This window comes from Scyliorhinus canicula, chromosome 10 (genome assembly GCF_902713615.1).
Source record: "Scyliorhinus canicula chromosome 10, sScyCan1.1, whole genome shotgun sequence".
Taxonomy (NCBI): Eukaryota; Metazoa; Chordata; class Chondrichthyes; order Carcharhiniformes; family Scyliorhinidae; genus Scyliorhinus; species Scyliorhinus canicula.
The window spans coordinates 45872117-45890446 of record NC_052155.1 but is presented as its reverse complement, the minus strand read 5'-3'; the positions used below and the strand labels follow the sequence as shown (position 1 = coordinate 45890446).

The 18330-nt window shown below is 46.5% G+C and overlaps 1 protein-coding gene across 1 annotated transcript in view; it reads left to right on the top strand.

Annotated features, from left to right (window-relative positions):
• map3k22 (mitogen-activated protein kinase kinase kinase 22) overlaps positions 1–18330 on the top strand; it is a 178938-nt gene that overhangs the window by 144901 nt on the left and 15707 nt on the right. Inside the window, 1 exon segment of the mRNA XM_038808845.1 lies at positions 6823–6954. Coding sequence (XP_038664773.1) covers positions 6823–6954 — 132 coding nt within the window.

The window sequence follows — 18330 nt, the reverse complement described above, 5'->3', positions numbered from 1 at the left end:
TTTTGATCTGTCCATCAGTGGTTCCTGTACACAGTTAAAGTCCCCTCCCATCGTCAGTCAGTGCATATCTATGTCGGGGAAATCCGCTATGGTCTTCTTTATAAATTCGTCCCAGTTGGGAGCATACACGTTTACCAGGACTACCGGTGCCCCGTCTACAACACCGCTGACCATGACATACCGTCCTCCTTGGTCCATAACCGTCTTTGGCGCCGTGAACACCATTCTCTTGCTTATCGAATAGTTACCCCCCCAGGCCCTCATCCCGCAGCAGCAATGGTAGGTCTGTCCCACCCATCCCTTCCTTACCCGCAGTCGGTCCTTCTCCCTTCTTCTTCAGATGTATCTCTTGGAGGAAGACTGTCGCTTTTCATACTTTTCAGGTGGACGAAGGCTATGGATTTTTTCACTAGGCCATAGTCCCATAACATTTCAGGTGATAATCCTGGTGAGGGTTTCTATCCCTCCTTTCCTGCCGAATCAACCATACTTATCTTGTGGATGCACCCCTGCAATCCGTGGTTTCCCTTTTTTTAGATGCCAACCAAAATGGCCGTGGTCTCCGTTCTCACCATGAGGCCGGGCCCTTGCGCTCCGGGATTTCCCTTTGTCCAGGGGGCACCCAACATGGCCGCCAACTGTGGGTGAGCCCCTGTATTCCGGGGTTTCCATTTGTTTGTGCACCCTCCAAAGTGGCTGCTTACGGTGTCATCTTGTTCCATCAACCCGAACCTGACCTGCTGAAGAAAGGCTAGAACCAACCCCTTCATTATCATTATGTTCCCCCCATGGTCCCGATTTCCTCCTCTGTCCCCATTTTGTTTTTTAAAAATTATTTTTATTCACATTTTTGTCAAAAAGAAAATGTTTGCATAACCGTACGCAACAATTAGCAGAACAAAATAAATGTTAACCGTATATACAAAGAAAAGAACAATACAACATAACGATCCCCCCCAGGATGCTGCTGCTGCTGCTGACCTTTACTGCTCTCCTAGAAAGTCGAGGAACAGCTGCCACCTCTGAGAGAACCCCTCCATGGACCCTCTCAAGGCAAACTTTATTTTCTTGAGACTGAGAAACCCAGCCATGGGTCTCTACACTCGGGGGCTTCGAGTCCCTCCACATTAAAAGGATCCATCTCCGGGCTACCAGGGAGGCAAAGGCCAACACGTCGGCCTCTTTCGCTTCCTGAACTCCCGGATCGTCTCACACACCAAAGATCGCTATCTCTGGACCCAGCACCACCCACGTGTCTAAGATCCTGGACATTGCCTTAGCAAAACCCCGTCAGAATCCCTTAAGAGCCGGGCATGCCCAGAACATATGGACATGATCTGCAGGGCTTCCCGCACACCTCGCACATTTATCCTCAACCCCAAAGAGCTTGCTCATCCTGGTTGCCGTCATGTGCGCCTGGTGGACCACCTTAAACTGGATTAAGCTAAGCCTGGCACATGATGAAGAGGAATTGACCCTATTTAGGGCGTCTGCCCACAGGCCCGCATCCAGCTCCCCACCCAGCTCCTCCTCCCATTTGCCCTTAAGCCCCTCTACTGGGGCTTCCTCCGCCTTCTGAAGTTCCCGGTAGATGTCCGAAACCTTCCCCTCCCCTACCCAGGTGCCGGGGACCATCCTATCCTGTATCCTGTGTGGGGGTAGCAGCGGGAATGATACCAACTGTTTTTTTCAGAAAGGCGCGTATCTGAAAGCGTTTCCAGGGGCAAACTGAATTTCTCCTTGTGCGCTTTCAGGCTGGGAAAGGTCTCGTCTATGAACAGGTCCCCCATCCTTTTAATACCTGCCCTATGCCAGCTTTGAAACTCTCCGTCTCTCTTGCGCGGAACAAATCTGTGATTATTACGTATCGGGATCCAGACTGAGGCTCCCTCCAGCCCCCTGTGTCTTCTCCACTGACCCCAGATCTTTAATGCCGCCACCACTAGAGGAGTAGCGGGCCGGCAAGAACGGCAGAGGTGCCGTTACAAGTGCCCCTCGGCTGGTACCTTTACACGAGGCCTCCTCTAGCCACTCCCACGTCGACCCCTCCCCCAATACCCATGTCCTAATTGTGGCTATGTTAGCCGCCCAATAGTAGCTGCAAAAGTTCGGCAATGCCAGCCCAGTGCCCTCCCCCCGACTGCGCTCTAGGTACAGTCTCTTTACTCGCGGGGTCTTATTTGCCCATGCGAATCACGAGATGATCTTGTTCCCCCGCTAAAGAAGGACTTAGTGATGAAGATGGGAAGGCACTGGAAGACGAACAGAAATCTGGGGAGGACCGTCTTCTTATCGGTCTGCTCTATCCCCATTTTTAAAAAAAAAATGTTTTTATTCTCCATTTTCACATTTGCCTTCAAAATCTACACCCCACCCACAGACAGTAAATGGTAACAAATACAAAATCAATCCCCTTAACAATAACAACGATCCCATCCTCCTACCACCCCAAACAACGGCCCACCTGTCAATATATGCATCCAATAAAACAAACCCTCCCACGGTGGAAACAAAAAACAAAGGAGAAAAAGAAAAAGGAGTTCGGGACTGCCCATGGTCACCATAGAGTCCACTCCCCGCCCCCCCCCCCCCCCCCCCCCCACCACACTCAATGCTGTCCAACCTCTGAAAGAGTACCGTACATGATAACCAAGAGTTGTAAATCCCCCCCCCCCCCCCCCCCGCCCCCCCTCTCCAACTCCTCCCATCCACTACCTCTTGTAAAACCCCTCCCCCCAACCTCGGTTCTTCCTCCCAACTGTCCACCCCGGCTAGACCACTCGGACCCTGTTCTGCCAGGCTCCGATGTCCACAGCCCCTCCCCCCCACCTCACTCCCATTCACTGGCCGGCTTAAACAGGCCAGCGTGGAGGACCCCGCCCGGGTCCCTTTCCCGGCCCTAGGAAAGCCCAGAAATCCCCTTTTAACACACAAACCCCGCGTATCCACCTACACCCAAAAGAGCCCTCACTTCGAGTGAAAGTCCCATCACTTCCCTTGTCCAAATATATACAACATTGGCTCCTTTAGCCCATACACCCGCACGCAGTGAAACAAAAAAGAAGAAAATACAGTCATGAGGTTACATCGGCACATGGCCATTTCTCAATTTCGCAGTTCTGCCACAGTCCTTCCGCCTTCACAAAATCCTCCGCTGCTTCCGCCGTTCCAAAATAAAAGTCCTTGAGCTTGTAAGTCATCCTCCGCTTCGCTGGATATACAATGCCGCACTGCACCTTGCTAATGTACAATGCCCTCTTCACCCGGTTGAAAGCAGCCCGCCTCCACGTCAGCTCCACTGTAAAGTTCTGGTATACACGTATACCTGTCCCAGTCCACTGCACCACCCGCTTCTGCTTGGTCCAGCACAGGACCTTCTCCTTCACACTGTACCTACGGATGCACAGAGTCACTACCCTTGGCGGCTCACTCCCCTTTGGTACAGGCCTCCACGACCGAATTCCGCAGCCATCACCTTAGTTATTTCTTCAGCCATAAGCAATGCGGCCTCCCCTGGTGCTTCAGCCTCCATTTTCCTTGGTGACCCCGCGGTGACCTTTCCACTCTCCGACGGACCTTCAGCTGTTTTTTTAATGGCCGTTTTTTTGCTACCCTCGACATTTTCCTTTACTGTGCCTTCACTGCGCCTCCTCTGTGCCTTCTCCCTGCTTTTGCCGCCTCCATGGACCCTGGGACTGGGCTTAAAGCACCGAAAATGCCGTTCCCGAACAGGGGCCCTCCATTGCGCGGCTGCCTCCGACCCGCCATCACCGGAAGTCTGCTCTATCCCCATTTTGATTGATTGATATTTATTGTCACATATACCGAAGTACAGTGAAAAGTATTTTTCTGCTGCCAAGGGAACGTACATAGTAGACAAAAGAATAATCGACAGAGTACATTGACAATCGTACATCAACAAATAGTGATTGGTTACAGTGCGAAACAAGGGCCAAACAAGACAGGGCGTCGTGAATAGTGTTCTTACAGGGAACAGATCAGTCCAAGGGAGAGTCATTGAGGAGTCTCGTAACTGTGGGGAAGAAGCTGTTCCTATGTTTGGATGTGCGGGTCTTCAGACTTCTGTATCTTCTGCCTGATGGTTCTGCCCTTCCCCACCTCCCTTCCTATTTACCTCTCTACCTATGAGCTAGTGCTCCCACTCATAGCGAGGCAGTCCAGTCCACGCTAAATTGTCCCATGTCTACCACTTTTCTCCCCGCTTCTTCCTCACCGCTGCCTGGCTTGCTTTTTGTCCAGGCTGTTTGCAGCTTCAAACTCGTCCACCTCTGTCATGGTGGTGAAATAGTGTTCTTTATTCTGGAATGTCACCCAGAGCCTGGCTGGTAATAACATCCCAGATTTTATATTGTTCTTGTACAGGGCCGACTTTGTGTGGTTAAACTCGGCCCTGCGCTTTGCCAGGTCGGCCCCAATGCCCTGATACACCCTTATTCTGTGTCCTTCCCAACTCGTTGCTGTCGTCTGCTGTGCCCAACACAGAACCCTCTCCGAATCTTGGTACCTATGCAACGTGCCGATTATTGCCCATGGCTGCTCCCCAGCCTTGGGCTTTGATTGGAATGACCTGTATGCCCTATAGATCTCCGATGGTTTGGGGAAGCTGTCCCTTCAAACCAGGTTGCACTGCATCTGGGCCACGTAGTTATTTGGGTCCCTGCCCTCGATCCCCTCTGGCAGGCCCAGTATTCGAACATTCTGTCATCTGGACCAGGTTCTTGACCTTCCCCTTCAGGCTCCCTTGGGTTACCACCAACCTTTAGATCTCTGCTTCCAGGGCGATGATCCCGTCGCTCTGTTTGACCAAAGCTTTTTCGAGCTCTTGGATCGTTCTATCCTGAACTTTCAGTTTCTTCCCCATCCCATCGACCAGCATCTTCGCCACCTGGATCTCTACTTTTATCTCTTCCTTCATCGCGGTCAGCTCCTTGGTTAGTAATATCTTCCATCCCTCTCCAAGTGGGGTGGGGGAGTCCTTCCGGGTCATTGGTCTCCCTCTCCCGTGGGAGGTTAGGGACCCCTCGCCTTGTGTGTCCGCCGATTCACTCACCCGCTGCTCTTGCCCTTTCCCACTGCTTCTGACACCCCAGCTATTGCTTGCTGGCATATTACTTTTCTTCTTTGCCTTTTTTGTTTAGAAGTTGAATGTGTTTGAATTTTCGTGTTACATTCGGTCAAAAGTGCCTATTTTACTGTGTTCTGGAGGAGAGCCACTTGATGTGTGACTACTCAGCACATCCCCGTTGCCAGAAATAACTTTGTCAAAATAGAAAGCTCAGAGTCTCAGTACACGGCTCAAGCACATAGATAAGGCAGACTCACTCATGAATTAGAAAGTGTTTCACTATTGGGGATGTGATTTTTGTGATAAGATGTTAAACTGAGGCTTTGTCTCCCTGGTCAGGTGATTGTTAAAAACAAAATCCTATGGAAGTGTTCTAAGAAAGGCTACGGGATCCTCCAGTTAGTGGCGGCGACTTGCGAAATCCTACCAAATGTCCTGGCTTGAGACAATTCTCATCTCTTTAACCTGGGGTTACCCCATCTCTGGATCTGTAAAGATTCAATTACCTGCAAATGCTCGCATTCTAAGCATTGTCTGGCATCTTTAAATTTGTCTATATATATGTTTCTGGAACATGCCTCTTAATTCACCTGAGGAAGGAGCAGTGCTCCGAAAGCTAGTGTTTGAAACAAACATGTTGGACCTTAACCTGGTATTGTAAGACTTCTTATTGTGCTCACCCCAGTCCAACGCCGGCATCGCCACATCATCCCTTCCTAGAAAGAGCAGGTGTCAGTTTGAGTGCTTTTTGTTTGACTGAATCTTTTTCAACCTCTGATGACTGAACAGCATGTCTGCACTGGAGGAACCTTTCCACCATTGAAATAGCTGGCACCACACCCACATTGAAGTGTGAGGGTCGCTGGATAGACGTGATAACCACACCGGGAGGCTCGGAGGTGTTTGGAGTCTCTGGGTGATCAGGGACATGGCTGGACAGTACCCTAGCATTGCCCTTGTCACGCTGGCAATACTGCCAGTGGGAAGTGCCAGATTGGTACTGCCACATGGCGGGGCCGGAAGGGAAGGACCGATGGTAGTGGGGTGGGGGGTGAGAATGGGGGGCTGAAGAAAGGGAGGGTCTTTGGCGACCCCATTGCGGGTTGTCGCTCACTTGGGCTGGTGGGGGGGGGGGGGGGGGGGGGGGGGGAGAATCTGAAGACCGTGATTCAGGGAGGTGGTCTTTGCTGGTGAGAATGGGGAGGTGGGGTTTGAAAGAAGACACATTGGGAAGACCCTGATATTAGCAAACCTTGTAGTGGATGGTCACGAGTTGGGTTTGGGGGAGAGGGGGGTGCACTGCAGCCCTGAAACTGCCACTTTGAGATCAGGGCGCCCTTTATAAAGGGCTGGACTTGCCTGTGTGTTGCCCCACCCCTCAAAGTGCCAGTGCAAATCACACCCCCTCTTCCCCAACTCTCCAAAAACTGACTAAGTGGGGAAGATCGCGATGGGAATCATGCCGTAACAGCTGATGCGATTTACACTGATTTTCTCACCCCAGATGACCTTCCATCAGAACTGGACAAAGTTACAGAAGTAAAAGATGGCAGGTTCTGAAAAACAGGAGGGGAGGAAAGATCAAAAGGGAAGGCTTGTTCAAGAGTGGAAGACACAAGTGGCTAAATGAAAAAAAGAATGATGGTGCAAGGAAAGGAAAATGGGGTAGAATATTGTTATTGGCAAGGCAGGAAAACTTGTTCCTTTAAAAATTTGTTCTTTCATAATTTTTGCAGGAAGTCAATGCCTTGGAATGTGAAATTCAGTTACTCAAGAATCTTCACCACGACAGGATAGTGCAGTATTATGGGTCGCTGCGTGATACAATGGAAAGAAAATTGTCCATCTTTGTAGAATATATGCCAGGAGTGAGTATTGAGCTCTTGCTGTTTTATTTAATTAATCTACTATAATGTGTCCACATTCTTTAAAACAATTTTTGCCCCTCCCCAACAGAAAATTGGAAAATTGTTCCGTGGGCATCAGCAGCCCCCAGTAGTTCATCCAAACTCCCATCCATCATGTGTGAACCTTAGCACGGATAGTCAGTAGGATGGGTAACCCCTATCTGAACAATGTGCTCAACTATGATTTGACATCAGAAATTCTGATTCAGAACTAATTTGACATCAAATTTGATCATGTGCTCAAAGCTATCCAGCACACTCAAAGCTGTCCAGGATGCTCAAAGCTATCCACTGCGCATAAAACTATCCATCACACTCAAAGCTGTCAGATGCGCTCAGCAACCTGTCTTGAAAAATACAAATAAATTAATTACTTTGATAATATCTGAACTTCAATTTTCGTTTAGCCCCAAAATTTGTTCCTCTGTACATGCTTGAGAGCACCACATTTTCCCTATTGGTTCTTAATTTATTTTAGTCTCCAGGTCTATAATTTCCAACCATCCATCGCGGGTTCAGGGTCTAAACTCTTCTCCCCGCCCCCCCCCTTCCAAATCTCAGGGTACAAACGTTTTCACCCCCAATCTCAGGGTCTAAACTCTATCAAACATAGTGACACCCTCAGTCTCAGAATCTAAACTCTTTCCCTCTCCTTCAGTCTCATTTCCCTCCCCCTCTCCCCCTCCGGTCTCATTTCTCTTCCTCCCATCTTATTTATCTCCCTCTAATCTCATCTCTCTCCCTCCAATCTCAGCTCCACCCTCATTCCAGACTTCACATGTTTTGCCCTTCCTCCAGTCTCCGGATCCTGCATCTCTCTTACTTCAGTCTCCCAACCCTCCTCTAAACCCTCCCGCCTCTTTCCCTCCAGCCTCCAAACCCTACCACCTCTTCCGGCAGTCTCTGAACTCCTGCCCCTCTCTCTCCTGTCTCCAAACTCTTCCTTTTCCGTCCAATTTCCAAACCCTCCCACTACTCCCCCCCCCCCCCCCCCCAAGTCTCCAAAGTCTCACCTCCAGTCTCCAAACACTCTCTCCTTGAAGTCTCAACTCTCTCCCCTTCTCTCTCTCCAGTCTCCTATCTATTCACTCCCTCCCTCCACAGCCCCCTCGCTCCAGCCTCTGGGAATGGGACCAGCCTTTGGCAGTTCTACCACGGAATATCCATGGCCAGTACTGTCTCCTCCAAGGCTTTGCCATTTGTGGCCCTGTTTCCACAAGATCAATAGGACCTGCCTCCCCCTTGTCTGTAGGGTGCTGTTGTAAATTGTGCCAACATGACCGAATGGCGGTGGTTGATGAATATTCAGTGAGGGGGGGAGGTCCTGGCATGAGGGCTTGCTAATATGTTTGAATGTGGTCCCTGACCTTTCGTGATGGGATTTCTGTGACACTACTGGCAAGGGGCTTGAAAAATTGGAAAACAAAAATTGGAGCTCAAAGGCGAGAATCACGTCTCCTGATTCTTGCCATAATTTATGCTTGCAAAGCCGTTCTTGCTGATGGCCAACATAGACTGAAAACTGCCCCCAGTTACCACTTTTGCTGCCTGATTGCTTAAGTGATGTTACTAATTGTAAAGTTTTGGGGTTTGCTGCGTTTTGGGGCAATTAATGATATTGATGTCAAGTATGATATTTATAATGTTAAATGATAGCTAAATGATTGGCTTTGAGTGCAACTGATGTCAATAATGACCAATTGATTGCTTTGGAGTGCAACTAATGTCAGTTGATAGTTAAATGGTTGCTTTTGAATGCAATTGATGTCAAATAATAGTGCAATTGATATCAAATGAACCTAGGAGCAGGAGTAGACCATCTGGCCCCTCGAGCCTGCTCCGCCATTCAATGAGATCATGGCTGATCTTTTGTGGACTCAGCTCCACTTTCCGGCCCGAACACCATAACCCTTAATCCCTTTATTCTTCAAAAAACTATCTATCTTTATCTTAAAAACATTTAATAAAGGAGCCTCTACTGCTTCACTGGGCAAGGAATTCCATAGATTCACAACCCTTTGGGTGAAGAAGTTCCTCCTAAACTCAGTCCTAAATCTACTTCCCCTTATTTTGAGGCTATGCCCCCTAGTTCTGCTTTCACCCGCCAGTGGAAACAACCTGCCCGCATCTATCCTCTCTATTCCCTTCATAATTTTATATGTTTCTATAAGATCCCCTCTCATCCTTTTAAATTCCAACGAGTACAGTCCCAGTCTACTCAACCTCTCCTCGTAATCCAACCCCTTCAGCTCTGGGATTAACCTAGTGAATCTCCACTGCACACCCTCCAGCGCCAGTTGACCCTTTCTCAGGTAAGGAGACCAAAACTGAACACAGTATTCCAGGTGTGGCCTCACTGACACCTTATATAATTGTAGCATAACCTCCATTGTCTTAAACTCCATCCCTCTAGCAATGAAGGACGAAATTCCATTTGCCTTCTTAATCAGCTGTTGCACCTGTAAACCAACTTTTTGCGACTCATGCACTAGCACACCCAGGTCTCTGCACAGCAGCATGTTTTAATATTTTATCATTTAAATAATAATCCTTTTGCTGTTATTCCTACCAAAATGGATAACCTCACATTTGTCAACATTGTATTCCATCTGCCAGACCCTAGCCCATCCACTTAACCTATCCAAATCCCTTTGCAGACTTCCAGTATCCTCTGCACTTTTTGCTTTAGCACTCATCTTAGTGTCGTCTGCAAACTTGGACACATTGCCCTTGGTCCCCAACTCTAAATCATCTATGTAAATTGTGAACAATTGTGGGCCCAACACTGATCCCTGAGGGACACCACTAGCTACTGATTGCCAACTAGGGAAACACCCATTAATCCCCACTCTTTGCTTTCTACTAATTAACCAATCCTCTATCCATGCTACTACTTTACCCTTAATGCCATGCATCTTTATCTTATACAGCAACCTTTTGTGTGGCACCTTGTCAAAGGCTTTCTGGAAATCCAGATATACCACATCCATTGGCTCCCTGTTATCTACCGCACTGGTAATGTCCTCAAAAAATTCCACTAAATTAGTTAGGCACGACCTGCCCTTTATGAACCCATGCTGTGCATGCCCAATGGGACAATTTCCATCCAGATGCCTCGCTATTTCTTCCTTGATGATAGATTCCAGCATCATCCCTACTACCGAAGTTAAGCTCACTGGCCTATAATGACCCGCTTTCTGCCTACCTCCTTTTTTAAACAGTGATGTCATTTTTGCTAATTTCCAATCCTCCACGACCACCCCAAGGTCTGGTGAATTTTGGTAAATTATCACTAGTGCATTTGCAATTTCCCTAGTCATCTCTTTTAGCACTCTGGGATGCATTCCATCAGGGCCAAGAGACTTGTCTACCTTTAGCCCCATTAGCTTGCCCATCACTATCTCCTTAATGATAACAATCATCTCAAGGTTCTCACTTGTCATAGTCTCATTTCTAGCAGGCACTGGCATGTCATTTGTGTCTTCCACTGTGAAGACCGACCCAAAAAACCTGTTCAGTTCCTCAGCCATTTCCTCATCTCCCATTATTAAATCTCCCTTCTCATCCTCCAAAGGACCAATATTTACCTTAGCCACTCTTTTTTGTTTTATATATTTGTAGAAACTTTTACTGTCTGTTTTTATATTCTGAGCAAGTTTACTCTCATAATCTATCTTACTCTCTTTATAGCTTTTTTAGTAGCTTTCTGTTGCCCCCTGAAGATTTCCCAGTCCTTTAGTCTCCCACTAATCTTTGCCACTTTGTATGCTTTTTCCTTCAATTTGATACCCTCCCTTATTTCCTTAGATATCCACGGTTGATTTTCCCTCTTTCTACCGTCCTTTTTGTTGGTGTAAACCTTTGCTGAGCACTATGAAAAATCGCTTGGAAGGTTCTCCACTGTTCCTCAACTGTTTCACCATAAAGTTTTTGCTCCCAGTCTACCTTAGCTAGTTCTTCTCTCATCCCATTGTAATCTCCTTTGTTTAAGCACAAAACACTAGTGTTTGATTTTACCTTCTCACCCTACATCTGTATTTTAAATTCCACCATATTGTGATCGCTCTTTCCGAAAGGATCCCTAACTCTGAGATCATTAATCAATCCTTACTCATTACACAGGACCAGATCTAGGACAGCTTGTTCCCTCGTAGGTTCTATTACATATTGTTCGAGGAAACTATCGTGGATACATTCTATAAACTCCTCCTCAAGGTTGCCTTGACCGACCTGGTTAAACCAATCGACATGTAGATTAGAATCCCCCATGATAACTGCTGTACCATTTCTACATGCATCAGTTATTTCCTTGTTTCTTGCCTGCCCTACCATAATGTTACTATTTGGTGGCCTGTAGACTACTCCTATCAGTGACTTTTTCGCCTTACTATTCCTGAGTTCCACCCAAATGGATTCAACCTTATCCTCCATAGCACCGATGTCATCCCTTACTATTGCCCGGATGTCATCCTTAAATAACAGAGCTACACCACCTCCCTTACCATCCACTCTGTCCTTCCGAATAGTTTGATACCCTCGGATATTTAACTCCCAGTCTTGACCATCCTTTAACCATGTTTCAGTAATGGCCACTAGACCATAGTCATTCACGATGATTTGCGCCATCAACTCATTTACCTTATTCCGAATACTACGAGCATTCAGGTAAAGTACACTTATGTTGGCTTTTATACCTCTGCTTTGAATCTTAACACCTCGATCAGTAACATCCCCTAAGTTATACTTCCTCTTAATTTTTCTCCTAATTTTCCTTGTCGTTGTACCCATATCTTCATGTAACAACCTGCCGTGACCTATATCGTTGGTGCTTATGTGCACCACAACAGCTGGCTGTTCACCCTCCCCCCCAAGAATGTCCTGCAGCTGCTCCGAGACATCCTTCACCCTTGCACCAGGGAGGCAACATACCATCCTGGAGTCTCGATTTTGTCCGCAGAACCGCCTGTCTATTCCCCTTACGATCGAGTCCCCTATCACTATAGCCCTGCCATTCTTCTTCCTGCCCTGCTGTGCAGCAGAGCCAGCCACGATGCCATAAACCTGGCTGCTGCTGCCTTCCCCTGGTGAGCCATCTCCCTCCACAGTATCCAAAGTGGTATATCTGTTTTGCAGGGAGATGACCGCAGGGCACACCTGCATTGCCTGCCTACTCTTGCACTGATTTCTGGTCACCCATTTTCTATCTCCCTCAGTAACTTTCACCTGGGGTGTGACCAACTCGCTAAACGTGCTATCCACGACCTCCTCAGCATCGCAGATGCTCCAAAGTGAGTCCATCCGCAGATCCAGAGCCGTCAAGCGGTCTACCAGGAGCTGCAACTGGACACACTTCTTGCACATGAAGGAGCCAGGGACAGTGGACATGTCCCTGAGCTCCCACATCGCACACGAGGAGCATGACACGGGTCTGGGATCTCCTGCCATGTCTTAAACCTTAGGTTAATTTATACAACTACAATTCCAAAAAATGAACGAAAAAATAAATAAATTAGAGAATGAAAAGAAAAACTACTTACCAGTCACTTACCAAGGTTAAAAAGCACCTCCTCCCCACCCAGCTTCGAATTCCCAAACTCACTCTTCACTATATCTCACTCTGGCTGTGTCTTCTATGGCTCACTGGGAGTGAGTTCCAAGTTGCTCTTTTAAATTGGCCTGAGTTGACTCCCCCCCCCCCCCCCCCCCCCCCCCCCAAACCTGCTTTTAGATGAAAGTAGATTAATGTGACTGACACTTAACTTCCAACCAGATATGTGAGTGGGTGGGGCTGCCCTTGTTAACCTTCACTGCACAATTCTAGATTAATTTAAACTCCTGAAATCTAAAAAGGAACAGTCTTACCGATTGAATTCAATTCCCACCTCGCTTCAAATTCCCAAACTCACTCTTCGCTGTGTCTCACTCTGGTTGTGTCTTCTCTGGCTCACTGGGAGAACTCACTGGGAGTGAGTTACAAGTTGCTCTTTGAATGCATGGTTAACGCAAATGATGTCAAGGTAGGGGAAGGGGCGTCATACCCAAGCCCAAACCTGTTCTTGCTGATTTTCACACTGAAGCAACAAGGATTTGCTGGCTGAAAAGCAGCTAACCTGTCTGAGTATTTTCTCCTCTACTTTCTTCAATAGAAGCCTATGCTATTGCCATATCTATTACTCCAGCTGATTCAGCACAGGTGGGAAATGAACTCAGACCTTCCTGATCTCTACAGCTCAGTAGTAAAAAACATTGGGTGGGGGGATGTTTATTTCAACTGTCTCCATGCCCCTTATTTTCTTATGTTTGATGATCTGGTTGAATAAATTAATCATTGTCGGGGTGACATTGTGTTAAAATATCAGCTGAGGCTGGTGGGAGTTTGTAGTATTAGCCAGCAATCCCATTCCTCACCTCAAACCAAGATCCCATGGTATAATGTGGAAGTGAAAGCTATCAAGAGAGTACAGGTTCAAACTTGACTGTCTCCTTCTCCACTATTGGGCAGTTTGCCTAAACGAACAGTGAAGGCTCAAACCTTCAAGTTTGACCATTTAGGCTGCCAATGTAACCAAAGCCGAGCAAGAAAGGGAAGATTAAATGGCCAAAAATAATTTGGACACGTAACTTTCACCGATATTTCAGCGCTTCCAGAATCTGGGAGGGCAACAAGCAGGCCATGCACAACCAACAATTCCTTCAAGATGCCGCGTGCATGGCCACACAGCAATCTTAGAGGGATTGTGTTTTGTATCAAAGAGGCTGTGTACAGCATTGCTTCTGGGGAAAATTCCATCAAAGTGCCATCAGAAATGTAATGAAATGCCAGTGTGATTACCAAATAGGAAATCCCATTGTGCGCTTGCAATGATTTCTTTTTGCTCGCATTACCCACAGTAAAAAGCTAACACCCCTTACAGAGGAGCACTGGGTCCAAGATCAACAAGTATCTGTATAATGCCGATCTGCTTTATAACACAGATCAATTCTGTACATACAGCCTGTGTGACCAGCGAGCATTTTCCAGTACATTATTGTTCATATTTACAATTTGCAAAAAGAAAGCCTCAGATGGATGTAATTACAGTTTGGTACTTTGTTTATGACTGCTCGCGCCTTTCCTTCGCGGATTGTTTATTTATTTTATTTGGCTCAGTTGAGGTTATGTTGCTTTGGTGTTAGGGTGTGAGAATTGCTTCGTGCAGGCACTTCATAAACGCATTGTAATTTCATTGCTTTTCAAAACATTTACAACCAATACTTCTCCCAACTCCTAGCCCCACATTGCTTCAATTAATTTGCCAGTTGGCTATACAATTACATTAATGATAAAGTCGCCGATTTTGCATCATACAAAGTAATTGCTTTGGTTTTTAGATGTTGATGTTGCTGCACCACTAAAAATAAAATGCTGGCAGAAAGTGCAGGCATATTGGGAGAAATGCTAAATAAGAATCTGGAAAATAATAGCGAGAAACAAAAATGGATTTGAATCTAAACTTGCCAAGTGACATCGATCAGTGGTCCTTGCTGGCCTTGTGCACGGTTGTAGAGTAGGGTTGGATGAAGCCCCCTTTTCGAATAGGAAATAATGGACCAGTCAATGGTAAAATCACCTCCTTCAACAAGGCATAACTTTCTCAAAAGGCTTTTACAGTGAGCCTAAAAGTGTAAATTTGACATTCATGTCGAGTGAAGCGATTTCTAAGATTTCCATCCGTGGGGACTTCCAACAGCGGAGGAGCCGGGAATCACAGAGCAGCTTATGGGTTGCTGCATTTAACTTTGTGTGTGTGGATGCCAGGAGTTGCTGCAGCAGTTCTAAGTGGTCACGGCAGTGACGGATTCGCTGTCATTAATTGAAACCGCAAAATCAAGCCAGTACTTTCTATTGGTACACTTTTGAACAGTTTGTATATCAGGCGAGAACTACATTGGGCAAAGAGACTTTCAGCATTCCAGTTACTGAATCACAGTTAGAATTATTACTGATATTTACTTTTGTTTTATTAATTCTTGGGCAGAGCAGCATTTGGTTCCCAACACTAATTTTTCTTGAGAAGGTGATGGTGGCGTGCCGCTTTCTTGAACTGCTAAAGCCACAGTGCTGTTGGGGAGAGAGTTTAAGGGTTTTCTGACCCAGTGAGTGAGGCAACAGCGATATATTTCTTAGTCAGCGGCTTGGAGGGGAACTTGTGGGTGGTGGGTTTTTCCATGTGTCTGCTGCCTTTCTTTATGACAGGCTGGCGTAAATCACTGGATGTGAGAAAGAAGTGTAGAAACATAGTGGTTAGCAGTTAACAACAAAATGTTGCATGTATATGGAACCGTTAACAGTTTAAAGCATCCGAAAGTACTTCACAGGAGTGTTATCAGCAAAAGGAAGAGACGTCAAGACAAGTGCCAAAATGCACAGCCAAGGAGGTAGTTCTTAATGGAGTTGAAAAGGGCACGAGGTTCCGGGAGAAATTTTAGAACTTGCGTCCAAGGCGGCTATAGGCATAGCAGCAGTGGCTGGTCAGAGAATCGGGGTTGCTCAAGCACCGAGAGTTGGAAGAATATAGAATTTGCAAGGGTTTTAGGGCTGAAGGGGATTACAGAGATCAGGAAAGAGGATGGAGCCATGAAAAATCTTGAACATACGGACGAGAATTTTTAAATTGACGCATTGTTGTGGGAGTCATTGTAGGTCACTGAGTAGGAATGATGGATGTTTGGGATTTTATACGAGTTAGGATATCAGCAGCAGAGTAGTGGATGAGCTCAGTTTTATGGAGACTGGAACATAGGAGACTGGCCGTGTGAACATTGAAATGGTCAAACCATGAAAAACATAAAAGCATGAATGAGGGTTTCATAGCAGATCGGCCAAATATAACAGAACATTACCTACAAGTATAATCAACATATGTCAATGAGCCGACTGTTTATTTGTATGAGTGAATTGTTCAGTGTGTTAGATTTACCAATGGAGATATAAATATACTTGATGGTCAGTATAATATGTTCGATGATATATGATGTGCAATTTTGTCTAATGATCAATGGCAATGCCCAAATGTTGTGATAAGTTATGTTGTCCAACATGCTACTTTTTGAGGAGTTTCTGGTATCTGTTATTTACAGTACTGTATGGAAACTCAGACCTGCTTTTGCTAGACTTCTAATAACTAACTTATGACTTATCCTCACTCCCCTTGTCCTCGCTCCCACTGGGAGAGGTAAGCCCAGAGATTCTGGGGTTGCGTTGACTCTCAACTGGAGATTGTAAATGAATATTCCCAGTGTTGCTCTTGGCAAACTAACAGCTAAGCTGCACAGCTCTACAGTACACCATGTACTACGAGCAAACCTACAAGACTCACTAATAGAACCTGAAGCTGGGATTCTCCTTAATCAGCTTCCAGAAAGCCTCACCAGCCACTGCCTTAATAAGGTTGTTTACAACTGCACAGGTAGCAGGAAGCTACTGTGCTGCTAAGTTGTCAGGTTTCAGACAATTAAACTCCAGTAGTGCCCTTACATACACCCTGGGGTTGAATTCTGGTTGTTGGCTACTTGTGCCTGAGACTTCTGGACACAGCTAAGGGATTTGTAGGTTGTATGGTGCAACCATGTTAAGAAAGTGGGAACTCTAGCCTCTGGGGTTTTTTTCAGTAGCTGAGTTTGGAAACTCATGGTGTACAAATGGTATAAATGTTTCTGCTCTTGGTAGACACCCATCCAGCTGACCACCCCGAATATAAAATTACATTTGTTGACTGAGATCCTGCTCGATCAGCTTAGACAGACACAAGAAGACACACACTGTCTGCTATAACTATAATTTATTTGGGTGTTACAATCTTTAAAATCAAATCACATGGAATATGACTCAGGCTCACAGCTGAGCTCTTGGTATTACTCGTACTAGTGAAGGGAGCTGGCCAGGCTCCGATCACTCAAGTATAGTTATCTTCTTCTCTGAGCTCAGGGCTCATCTTCTGGTTGCTCCTGGGGATTCCCCATTGTTGCTGATGATGTGTTCCGATGTCCCTTCTTTTATCAAGGTTCTGCCAGTGCTGAGACAAGTTATACACACCTGGCCTGAGTTCTATTGTCGCATCAAGACTTAAACGCATTAATACAGATAAACAAGATGTTCCCGTTTAACCAGGGTGATTTAATCAAGATTCATTGTTCTCTGAAACACTTAATGTCTGATCAGCTATTAGCCAATCATGGAGCCAGATGGCCTCTTTGTTTTATCGTTTTTCCTGTTGAAAAGTTGATCTCTCCTGTCTCAAATTTAGTTCCATATTCATTGTGTGGTCTTTTTGTCCTTTTGTGTTAACATGATAAATACTGTAATTGGGTGATCATAAAGTTCCGTTTAGTGATGATGCGTTTCTGTGCTGACTTGAATGGTTTGGCAGACTGCCAATATCGATTATGGCTGGATCCTTATTTAGTAGTTCCTGTTTTCAATCTACATGTCTTTTTCCCTCAGTCAGCCTGTCCCCAGTATCACAAATTTCTCTTGCAATCTTATTGATACACTGTTTTCTCCCTGCACAATAATAAAGATTGAATGCCTTTAAAGGACAGGAAACCAGGAAAAACATTTGTTGATGTCACAAGTGTTACAAATTGGATGACTGAGCATGTACCTGTTAGGAGTGGGGTCAGGGTCACAAGTGATTATTTTTCCTGATTTTTCACTCCAGCTCCTGCCCTCCTTTCCAGAATTCAGAGGTAATACACCAGATACACTTTGTCCAAGAGGTAATTTCTCATGTGTCAAGATCGTGGATGCGATCTACTGGGGAGAAAAAGCGCCACTAACAATCTCGCTCTCGAATGACGTTATTTCTTTTGGCCTCAGCGGGAAACGCCCCACCGAGGCCCCACTCGGTTCCATTTCCTGAACTACTGAGTTTTGCTCCCCAGTGCTGGAAGAGATTGGTGCATCCTGAAGTGCCCCCCATACCCCCCCCCCAATGTCCCAACGCACCTGTTGGGGGTCCCCAAGTCCTCCCCACTCGCCATCTCATACAGGCAGGACAGCCGCGGGCTCAAACCCCGGCGCAGGCAAAATATCACCTGAGCAACATGGCACTGCCAGGCTGGCAGTACCACAGGTGCCCGGGTGGCATCAGCAGTGCCACTCTGTCCAGAGGCCAACCACCCAGGGGCCTCTGATCACCTGGGAGACCCCCGAAATGCCACTCCGCCTGGGGACCATTGCTAAACAGCATCCGGCTGGGGTCTCCTGGGCGGGGCTGATAGATCCCGGCGGACGGTTAGATCTGGTGTAGACATAGTTAAGTTAGCTCAGTTAACTATACAAGTCTGGATCCCACC